Source organism: Alnus glutinosa, chromosome 5 (assembly GCF_958979055.1).
Source record: "Alnus glutinosa chromosome 5, dhAlnGlut1.1, whole genome shotgun sequence".
NCBI classification, from domain to species: Eukaryota; Viridiplantae; Streptophyta; class Magnoliopsida; order Fagales; family Betulaceae; genus Alnus; species Alnus glutinosa.
The window spans coordinates 27,393,256-27,405,286 of record NC_084890.1 but is presented as its reverse complement, the minus strand read 5'-3'; the positions used below and the strand labels follow the sequence as shown (position 1 = coordinate 27,405,286).

The 12,031-nt window shown below is 36.3% G+C and overlaps 1 protein-coding gene across 1 annotated transcript; it reads right to left on the bottom strand.

The window, feature by feature from the left end:
- Nucleotides 1-3,523, bottom strand: LOC133869192 (alkaline ceramidase TOD1). Its single transcript, XM_062306150.1, has 4 exons — nt 3,262-3,523; nt 2,957-3,160; nt 2,133-2,693; nt 1-704 (listed from the first exon to the last, which is right to left on the bottom strand). Exons 1-4 carry the CDS (start codon nt 3,521-3,523, stop codon nt 352-354), a joined length of 1,380 nt encoding a protein of 459 aa, XP_062162134.1. The 3' UTR covers nt 1-351.
- Between the last annotated feature and the right edge of the window lie 8,508 nt (nt 3,524-12,031).

The following is a 12,031-nucleotide window of genomic DNA, read 5'->3' as shown; positions in this document are numbered from 1 at the left end:
TTCGTTTAAAAGCTAAAGAATGTTCTACCAGAACATGTCAGTATAAAACCATGTATGGTAGCCACCAAAAGGATTCATGTCTCAGTTGGAAGGAGCAAAGGCAACCTATATGATAACCCACTTTGTATAATAATCTAAATAGTAAATACTTTGCCTGTATGACCTGTCAACGCCTACAAGAAAAGAGAATGGACAAAAGAAACAAAAAGAAAAAGAAACATCCCCTGCCAACCTGTTATTGTCTGTCAGGCTTTCTCTGTGAAAAGTGGTTGGTTTGGATTCTTTAGCCCTTTTTTCAACTTTTTTTTTTTTTTTTTTTGGGTTAATTTCATAGTTTAGAGGCAAAATCATTTATTGGGATTCACCCCACATATCCAAAAGGTACTTCTGGCACCTGCTGCAACAGCTGCCATTAACATACAACAAATCTGCCCTGGCTCTTTTGGTTCTTTTGGTCTTGTGTTCTCCGCTGCTAGTGGCCCCAGTTCTTTTTTTAAGGTTGTGCCTGTACTCGACGGCAACCTGCTCAAATACTTCAACCTCAAACATGTTAATCTTGAGCTTTGGTCTCATGTGGTCTCTTACATATGCAAAAGCCAACTGATCTCTTGGGTTAAAAGCTTCCATTTCATTGAACAATAGGCAGGAGAAGAGGTTGTTGCCCAGTTCATGCTTCCTTAAGATCAGAGCACTGTCTGGTACATCTGAGAAAAAGCCAAAATAGATCAAATCCTCCTCATATTGGTTTTTCAATGGGTTTATAGAGCATGAGAAACTTTAGTTTAGATGAACATTGGACCTACCACATGCAGTAGAATAGACAAGAATAATTAAGAACCAAAGCCAGCAAACAAAATACAACTTGTATATATGTATACGTGTGCATGGTAGCTCACACATCATTGCTTTGAAAACCATGTGCCATGAATTCAATCCAACATCAGTAGTTTCTGGACCACACTAAAAGACCACGATTTATTTTTGTTTCGATGTAACGTAAAGATGAAAGTTATTTATGTTTTTTTTAAAAGCATTACTGTATTTTGTTTTCTGAACATAAAACAAAAACTTTAACTTCGTAAGATTCTTTTGAAAAGATGTCTAAATCCTATATGTTCTACTTTTGCAAAGTTCTTACCCCTGACGTTACTAGGAAAAAGCTCTCATACTAATGGTTGTATTTTTGTTACTCTTGTATCTTTGGCAAGGCACTAGGCTGCTGAAGTAGCTCCTCGACGAGTGAATTCTCAGATTGGAGTCAACTCTCCAAATACTAATAATTTATACAAAGAAGCTACCAAAATATGCATACCTGGATCACAACTAAATTCTGCAGATAATTGAATAGAAAAAGAAACTCTTCAGATAATCACAAAAGATGGGTTGATCAAGAACCTTCACCCAAACCTAGGCAGTCGTTGTTGGCTTCTAAAAACATGACGACCGGTGAAGTTGGCACCTCTGACCTACCTCGTTTGAGCCTCCACCAGGGAAAACATCATAGGTACGTAACTGCTTCTGATCAATCATCATCTAAGGAAGCTTTTAACCTGACAAAAAGATCCGGACCTAGGACCATCCTAGGGGTCTCACTACGCAATCCCAAGCTTTTTTAAAACGCTTACAAATTAAAATATGATTTTTGATATTTTGGACCCGTCAAAGCCCTATACCATAGATTTCTACTCCTATACTCTTTGTTGAATCGCTTTACGACTTATGATATGTAACTTTTGTATGCATTTATGACATAAAAATGTGCGTGTACACAAAAAACCAACTACTTCAGCGGGGATAAAATTGCACTGGACTGACATAATTCTTATGTTTCAACAGTACGTACCATTTCATTTCCAGCAAAGGGTACTTTCAGGATTTCTAGAAATTTTGAACTGTTTCCAATTTTGATTGACAGTGACCTCAAATAAGGAAAGGATCAAAACAAGAAATGTATTAATATCATAAAAGAACATTATTTAGTAGATTGGAATAAGATAACCATAAAATTGAGATGAGGTTGTAGTGAAAATCAGCTCGTAAATGGTATTTTTTATAGGACTTGATTCAAATTTTGATTTTTATTTTTACGTTATTTCAGTTATATAACAATTTACTAAATAGTATTACAATACCTGAGCTATAGGGTAGCTTCTTGGAACTCCATGGCTGCAACCCATTCTCACAATATGTCTCCATTTGGGTCTTCAAGGAATCGACATCCCACCATTTCTTCCACCTTGCTGTTGCCATTGCTTCTTCCATAGTATGAACATAGTATGGGTGTTTTGAAATGGCAATATCCGCTTTCTCAGATACAACAAGTGTATGAATCAACAACAGCGGATCAACCATTAGCTGCAGCTTCGCATCTATCCAAATGCTGAATTTCGAGTTCGGGAAAAGTCTATGAACTAAATATTTAGGAATCACACCATTCATGGCTGGATTCCCATACAAGTCCTTGCTCGAAACTCTAACGATTCTCCATGCGCCTATCTTATATTCGCCAGATTTTCTTGAGATTATTTTGTGATAATCAAGTCCTTTGAGGGTAATATCATCCACAAACATGAAGAAACATACATTATCTAGTGTTTTGGATCCAAGGCCTCTTGGCTGCCGGATTTTGTCATGGTCATTGAAGATTGCCGAGACTACGACCACTCCTTTACAGTTTTCCATTGCAGCTTGATCTGAATTTCACAAAAGTACAACAAAATAGCACAATTCAAACATACTGAAAATTTACCAGATAAATCTACCCTTTTTCTTTATATATAAAAATCGAAGTTCTAAAATTTGCCAATTAAAAAGTTAAAATACGTAAATGTTTTATGAATTCCCTAATGCTGCTTCAGTTCCATGAATTGAGCACAACCCAAACAGATTCAGCTGACACGAAAAGAGACGATAAAAAAAAAACCTTAATTCCAGAGAATTCTGGTACAAAACTAACCGTAATTTCTAATTGGAAATTTCTTCAAGAATCCACAAGGAACTTCTACGCTACTGTTCTCATTGTCAAAATAAGAAAATCTTTTCTGGGTACTGAAGTTTCCACCAAAACTATCAGCCTGGCCCTGCATATACGTCAAAACCGGCGAAGCCAACAAAGAATTCTTACACAAATCTTGGATCTCCTTCAGTACCGTCCAATAATCTAAGCACAAAAACGAAAACCCATTATCCAAATACGATAATTAAGATCGACGAAAGCAGCAATTCAAGGATTACGGGCAGAAAGAAATGAAGGGTACGTACCTGAGAAGAAGACAGGGGAAGAGCAAGTGGAACGGTGGGTTGGTATGGCGTACTTGTGCTCCCCATAGGCGGGAGGGTAGGAGAAGAGAGGGGTATGGATTGGGTCGAAGGGAGAGGATCTGAAGAGGCATTGCGATTGGGAGAGAGTGGTGTAGAGAGCGAGAAAGAGAGAGGTGAAGAGGTAGAACAGAGAGAAACAGAGGAGCTTTGATTGGAAGAGCAGAGGTGTCGACGTTGCCTTCCCCATAAAGTGCAATCCCATGAGTTTCCACGCCTAGTTTTGTACTTTCATTATTTTATTTTATTTTATTTTTCACTTTTAATTGATGATCCCAAGTGGCAGGTTCACGATAAGGAATTATATACCATAAAAAAAGAATAAATACCATGTGTGTTAACGTAATATGATGAATATGAATATTATATTAACGAGTAATACTATTTAATAAATTCTTAAATAACTGTTATACAATTGAGATGAGATAATATGACAGTGAAAATTAATTAATTATTTTTTTTTAACAAGTGTTAATTTAAATGCAGATTTTCACTGTCACATTATTAAATTGTATGACAATAGTATAACAGTCTATTAAATATTATTATTTATATATAGAGGTATACAAACGGTTGCGGTTATTGTCTCTAATTACCAACCATAACCGTTTTAGGTGGTTATCAAATTTTCGTAACTGCAACCGCTCCGTCTTAGGCGTTTAACGGTTTTAAATTAAGTGCAGATTAGCGGTTATTGAGAAGGCTTTAAAATGTAACAAAGCTATATATATATATATAAGTTTAGGTAGTTAGAGATTATTAGCCGCATCTATCTATCCTAAAATCACAAACTGCTCAGCCTTAAGCGATTAACGATTTTATCAACCACTTACAAAAGTAGTTATGCGATTCTACGTTTAGTGGTTAGCGATTTTTAACAATTAACAATTATTAAGCGATTAATAACCGCTCACTCGCGCACCCTTATTTAAATTGAATTGGGTTAATGGGAAAGGGACACGCACCCCTTCAAAATGATTGATGTTCCAATGGGTAATGGGTTTTCATATCTATTTTGAGGGTTGGCTTCAATATGAAGAAATGCCTTTCGTTTGTTCTTCTGTCCCATAATCAGAGTTGAAAATTGGAATTAAGTTGTAGTGCTTTAATAGCATAATGATTATAAACTCCTAAGCACTCCAAAAAAGTAACTAAACAAAGAAGAAGAAAACATGATCGTCGACATTCATTATGAGTACTCATGGTTGTAAATCAATTTATATAAACCAGACTTGAATATAGTTTATTTATTAAATGGATAGAGTTTGAACTAAAACATAGACTCATTTATTAAATCAACCCATCTCATATAAGTTCCATTTATAAGCTTGTATAAATTTGTATGGCTTCATTCTTATTATTTTTCATGATATGATTTTTAACTTAGTAATAAGAACATATTTTAAGTATTTAAAAAAAAATAAAAAATGAGAAGGGCGCATTCGCGCGCAGTCATAAAATGTCATATAAATAGTCTATTTTATGATAATAATAATAATAAAAAAATATTGTCAAATATAGGGTTGGGGAAATTAATCTTTATAAGTTTATAAATAAAAATCGAAGAACTAATAATTATGATAGATTTTATAAAAAGGTATAAAGTGAAGGTATTTACAACATGAACATATAATATAATTCGGTGACGTTGATGTATTTGAACTCGTTTCGCACTTGACATAATACTGAAGTACGTCTTAACGCGACTTGGCTCGATTATAATCCTATTTTTGTACATTCTATTTCTTTTTTTTATTAATTTTTCCACTTAAGCCAGTGATATATATCATTTTTGAGATCGGGTAAATATCCATATACATCTAATTTTACACGTGCTGGTGCTGATGACAGCTTTTTCCCGACCCCGATTTCATTTGGTTTCTGTTTGGGTTTTTTGTTTGTTTTTCTGTTCATAATTTGCTTTTGTAATGCTCAATTGTTACTGGACTATTTGTTGGCATAATAGCTAGATTAGTCATCTTTTCCTTTGTTTAGATTGTGCTTAAACGTAAAGAGTGGCTCAAACGTTGTTCATATAATGTTTGTGTGTTGTTTATGTAGCTGTTTTAAGTCAAATTTTTCTGGTTTAGAGTGTATGAGGTCTTGTACCTCTATTCTCTGTAATTGCCTTCGGGCGTTCTTCAGTAATATATGATAACTCATGTTATCTGTTAAAAAAAAAAATATGAAATTCACGAAAATACCTTCATTGGTGATATGTTACAGACGCAAATTAAGTGCAAAAGTAAATATATATAGCACGAGTTTATATATGTTGAATAATCTCCAAATAATTGGAGAAATTAATAACAAACATTAGTTAGAAAAGGGAAAGACAATTTATACGGCCTGGGAAGATTGCTTACGTCTTGGATGTGACAAATTAAGATTGAATTTCGTTATGAATCAATATATATATATATATGACTATACGAGACTCCACAGCTTTTGAACTTGCATGCCACAAAACTTCCTTTGAACATGTTAACAGGATTCCTAAAACAGTTTCCTCTCAACGATATATGCATGCAGCTTTAATTCTTGGTAAATTAGGTCAGAATTCTTTGAAATTGAAGACCTTAACTTTCTTCGCAAAATGACCAAAATTTCTCTTGATTCCTTGGCCTTATTTCTCTTACTTCTTTAGCTAACAATGCCGTATTGTATTGAGGCATGGTGCAATACATTTTATTTGGCCGTTTATTTTAAATGGACGGTTCAGATTCTGACAACAAATTACAAAAAAATGGGTAGATTAGATAATTATCGCAGCCGTATCATTCCTTAACTAGAAGAGATCGATATGATACGTTTACAACTTTTATGCAATTCTTGTACAACTCTAACAATTTTTTATTTTTTTAAACTAACAATTATATATATTTTTCTACGTGTGAGTTCTACATATCCATTTGCTGATTTTAAAAAAATTTGCTCAAGTTGTACACGAGTTGTATAAAAGTTGTAAACGCATCATATATATTTCTAACTAAAATGCATGGACAATTCAACCACCTTCAATTGCCAATTTACGGGAGCCAAACCACATTCATTTGGCCGATGATTCAGCCCTCCAATGGCCAACCACCTAGAATAAAATGTGTCGCTCCCAATGCAATATCTATCCGATCTCAATTCATTAAGAGTAATGCAACACACATTCATACTTTTTCACATCAATTTCCACACTTTCTTAAATTAATTTTAAAACTACCATTGAATTTGAGATAAATTTTTATTGGATTTTTTAATCTAGTAATAGTTTTAAAAGCTACTTAAGAAAGTATAAAAATAAGTGTAAAAAAGTAAAAGTATGTATCATTACGAGCAGTGCTACGGAGAAGCACTCTTTCCGGAATTCATCTGAAAAAAGTGCTTCTTTATGGCACACTTGTAATTATAATATTTACAAGTGTGTTATGGAGAATCACTTTTTCGAGATAAATTTCGAAAAGAATGCTCCTTCTAAGCATTAGCCGTATTATTACTCATTCAATAATGCCAAATGAGATCCAAGTGGCACGCTTACATAAAAAAAAAAATTAAATAAATAAATAAATTAAAAAATTAAAAAATTATCAAATTTACTTTATCGTACTTTTCTTTAGCCTCAAGCATCTTATTTACTATTCTTAAAAGAATTTTATGCCTAGCTAAGTGATATGCTTGGTTAAAATGTCAAGTCACATATTAAATGATAGGGATAAAAATAATTGATTAATATAATATTGTTTGACTTCACTATCATAACACCTTGAGTGGGACTTCCAAAATGTTAATGGAACGATTTTGATTAAAAAAAAAAAAAAAACTTTTAGATGAGTTATGCTGCTTGTAGTGAAATGAGGGAGTTGTTGTGTTATAAGGAAATGGATGGCCCAAGTCCACTAGAAGAGTAAGACCACCAGTAGGAAAGTTCGAGATAAATTGTGGAAATGATTTGTAGGGGACGTTTTTCCGTACCCCAACCAGCATTTTTAATTAAAAAATAATTTTTTTATAAAAAAGGAGCGGGTGGAGGACGGTTTCCGCCCCCCCTGTGAATCACGCCTCTGTAAATTGTAATGTTGCTGTTGACAAAAATAAAAAGAAAGATCTCAGTGGAGAAGTGTTAGCTTCAATGTGTGACATAAAGTCCTATATTTTACATTGTTATGTACATAGGCGGTGGTGGCTTCGAAGGTGGTGAAATTTAGCAGTGATTTGAGATTTCAAAATATATATTTTTTTGAACGGGAACATGAACTTCAATAATAAGAGCCCGAAGGCAATTACAACAGCCCGAAGGCAAACCACCATCCCGAAAGCTACAACCCATGCCCGTAGGCCCAAGGTAGTGACTAGAGGTACAGAATCTCTAACCACTAAGCTAGGAAACAGCCTAGCTTAAAGCAGCTACCTAAGCAACAAGACTAAAATTACATGAACATATAATTGAGTTCTCTCTTTAACACTCAAGCACAACACAACTACAATAAGAGAATCTGGTCTAGCTTACACGCCACCTAAAATGTCCAAGTAACTTATAGTTTATTACAAAGGTAGACTGTGAAAAGATAAAGAATGTACATAAAAAACAAAAAAAAACTGCCAAAAACCACAACAACAGCTATGATGGAAGAAGATGCATTGAAAACTGTTCATGCATTACGGAGAGAGGGAGCTGTTTGAACAAATATGGGCAGTTGGTGAATGATGCAAAAATTGTTCTGAACAATTTTCGGTCATGATTTATTGAACATGTAAAAATGAATGCAAACGAAGTGGCATTTAGGTTAACGTATGCGACTAATTTCCCAGTCTTCAAATCATGTTTGAATGAAAGATTTTTCTGTGGTTATTGGTGATATTGTATTTGCTAAGTAAGATATTTCTTCTTGATAAACGAAAATCCCCTAGTTATTTTTTTAACTGATACTCTGTTTGTTTCGACGTAAAATGTTTTTCGTTGAAAAATATTTCTGACAAAATCATTTTCAGAAAAAATGATTTTCTTGAAAATATTTTTCGGCGTTTGACTCGTATGAAAAAATACCAACAACGTAAAACAAAATCTAGGAAAAACGGCTGGAATTCGGCTGTACTGGCCGGAATCTGATCCATTAGAATCCCGCAATGTCGTTGGATTCCGGCGTTTGGCTAGAATCCCAAAAAAAAAACAGCCGTACTAGTCAAGTTCTGACCAGGTGACCAAACTAGATGGAATTTGATCCCCTGGAATTTGGCATTGGCCGGAATCCAGGAAAAAACTGTCGGAATCCGGCTGTACTAGCTGGATTTCGGCTGTAATGGCCGGTATTTAGTTCGCCAAAATCTAGCCGATATTACTGAATTTCGGCAATCTGATACTAAAATTCGGGGATCTTTGGCGGTAGAGTCGGGTTACCAATAAACTCAAGTGCTCGATGGTGGCAGATTTTCACAAATGTGCGTGTAAAAATGAAGAGTTTAAATCCAAAAAACAATTTACGGTTTTCAAAATCGTAAATCGTTTTCCAAAAATTAAAGAAGATTTTACAATCAAATTGAAAATGATTCCATTGACTATTATTTTTCGCCCCCATCAAATTCCGAAAAATGTCAAAAAAATTTTATACTAAAACAAACGGAGCATAAATTAGAAATTTGTTCTTCTATCTTGCCTTTTGTTTATAAAAGAAGCACCTCTACTGATTTGGCTCACATTGCAAGATCTTACCTAATTATTTATTTATTTTTTGTGATAAAAATCTTATATAGTTAGTAAAGGAAGTGTGGGGCTAAACGATCCTGCGATTGATCTTAGTTTAACCCCACTACCCATTATTATCAAATTGGTAGTGATGTCTCCACAAGGACCAAAAGCACTCCACTGTAGTAAAATAACTCCAACAGTCGTATAGATAGGGGTGGGTATCGGTTCGGTAGGCGGTTAAGTCAGTTAATTCAGTCAGTTAACCGACTTTTATTGGAATGCAGTCGGAAAGTTTATTTTGGTTAAGTCGGTTAATAGGCGATCGGTTAAGTTAATTAAGTCGGTTAAGTTGATTGAATTGGTTAACATGGGTAATGAAACGACGTCGTTTTCATTTTTTTGAATGAAAAAATAAAAATAAAAATCAAACGTTTCGCTCTTACTAAAACGATGTCGTTTCGTTTTATGTCGGTTCGGTTAATCGATTGGAATAAAAGGCGGTTCGATTCACCGAACCGACTTTCAGAATAAAATTTTATACTGACTACCGAACTGAAATTAATTAGTAGAATCGGTAGGCAGTCGATAGCAGTTCGGTTCGGTAGGCGGATAATTTGCCCGCCCCTACGTACAAACCCAAACAAAACTTAAACAATAGTAAAATAGGATCTGCTTAGGATTGGGTTGAACGGAGGGATTTGAAGAGGTGAAAAGGTAGAACAAAGAGAAACATATGATCTTTGATTGAAAGCAAGGATGTAAAGCCAGCCGGTTATAACAAGCCGGTAATCGGTAATTGGGTACCAATCGATAATCGACAAACTGACAAATTGCTTTGGTATCTGGTTGAAAATAACCGATAACTGGCTTTATCAAAGATGTTACCGCTTTTAAAAAAATATTGAAACCGATTATAATCGCTAACCAAGTATATATATATATATTTATTTAAAAAATTAAAATAAGAAATTTTAATTGAGTAAGTGGGGCAAAGTCCAAAGAATCTTTCTAATATTATTGAGCCTGGAACTAGGGAAATTTCCAGCATGGACATTGATAGGCTTGGCAATTTGGGTCGGCGGGTCGGGTTCATGTCGACCTGGCTGACCCGATTACACAATCGGGTCAGACACGAACCCGACCCGATTATTAATCGGGTCAAACATTATAACCCGAACACGACCCGGTTGTGAACCGGGTTACACGACACGAATCCGTTGAACCCGGTAACGCGTGCCCACTGCCCACCCCACAACCCACAGGACACGACGTCGACGAGCCCAGTGCCCACCCCACAGCCCACAGGACACGACGTCGACGAGGTAGAGCAGCCGAGCAGGGCTGGCAAGCCTAGGCCTCCGGATCTGACGACTAGAACCGAGCACTTCAGCCTTTAGGAGGTTCGACTAGCTTGGACCTTGAAAGATTCGGTGGGGACGACGCCGGTGGAGATTGAAGGGAAAGAGCCGGTGGGGACGACGCCGGTGGAGATCGAAGGGAAAGCCCAGACAGAGCCGATGGAGACGTCGCCGTTTTGGAGGGTTGCGTGGTGGAGCTCGGCTTTGAGAACTTGGCTTTTGCGGCTCTGAGAGCTTGGGCCCCTGGACCTCGTGGAGGATTCGAGTCTCTGAGAGGCGTCTCGGCCGTTTAGGAGGGTTGCGGTGTGAACTGTGAACTTCATGAAGATTGAAGACGATGAACTGGCCCAACTGGGTGATGGCGTGAAGCGAAAAGAAAACAAGAAATGGGTGATGCGTGATTCGGGTAGGGTTTCGCCATTTCGGTCCTTTTGGACTTGACTTCAAAAAAAAAAAAAAAAAAAAGGAGCTAATCGTGTAATCGTGTCTAAACCCGATAATGTCAAACCTAAACCCTAAATTTTCGTGTCGTGTTCGTGTCGGGTTCGCAGGTCGTGTCAAAAATTGCCAACCCTAAACATTGTACCTTTGTGAAACATTATAGAGCATTGTTGATTGATGTTTAAAAATCCTTTGAAAGATGTGAAATCATAGTTTACGTGTTGACTTCGTGTCAGTAAATCATACTTTAACTAAAGCAAATAGTCATGTCCAGGGTGGAGCGGCTGGAGCCAGCTTTCATAGATTAAGAGGCCAAATTGAAAAAAAAAATTTAGAGGGGTGAAAACTAAAATAAAATAAAATTTAAGGAATTATTTTTTTGGGAACACCTTGGGCCTTGGGGGGCTAGGCCCCAAGGCCTAAGGTGGTCCTGACTTTAAACCTTTTCATTTCAATATCTTACGTGTTAACATATCTCTTAGGTGAAATGTTAAAAATACAACTAGTGTACAACTCTAAGACATATTGAGAGGGACTCACACTGGAATTGTGTACTAGTTGTGCATGTATCACAATCCCTCCTAGGGTCCCTCCTCATGACAGCACACATGCAACCTCTTAACACATCAGCAGACCGCACATATGCAACCAATCCTTCCACATCAGCAGCCAACCTTCCTAGCCTAGCAAACCTTCCCATATCAACAGCCTAGCTACCCTTCCATATCACCGGCCGCATATCATGCTGCATGCATATTATGCAGCAAATCTTCCTATATCAGAAACGTCTAATCACCCCATATCAACAGCACACCATTCTGCAGCATATCCACAAGATTCTAGCTAGACATAATTTGCGATCTGGTCTAACAACTCAAGATGGAAAGGAAATCAACCATATCAGCCGCTACATACAGCCTTATTTCTCTGAGGTATCAAACGTGATCTCCAAGCCAAGAGTAACTTCCAAGGCAGTCAGCATGTCACTCAAGATCAAATCCTCTGGAGAAGGGAAGAATCAATGCATAGAAAGGAAAGATCCAGCACCAATTATGCAAAGCAAATCAGTGCTCTCGATCATTGTAACAAATTGTGAAAGAATTGTTTCCTTGTTAATAGTTTTTGAACTTGTCAAAGACCGTGTATATAAGGCCTACTAGTCTCTCATTGTAATTAAGCTTTTGCAATATAGCATTACAGAATTTTTCATTAGGTACGTACCTAGAATGGAGAAAAGAGT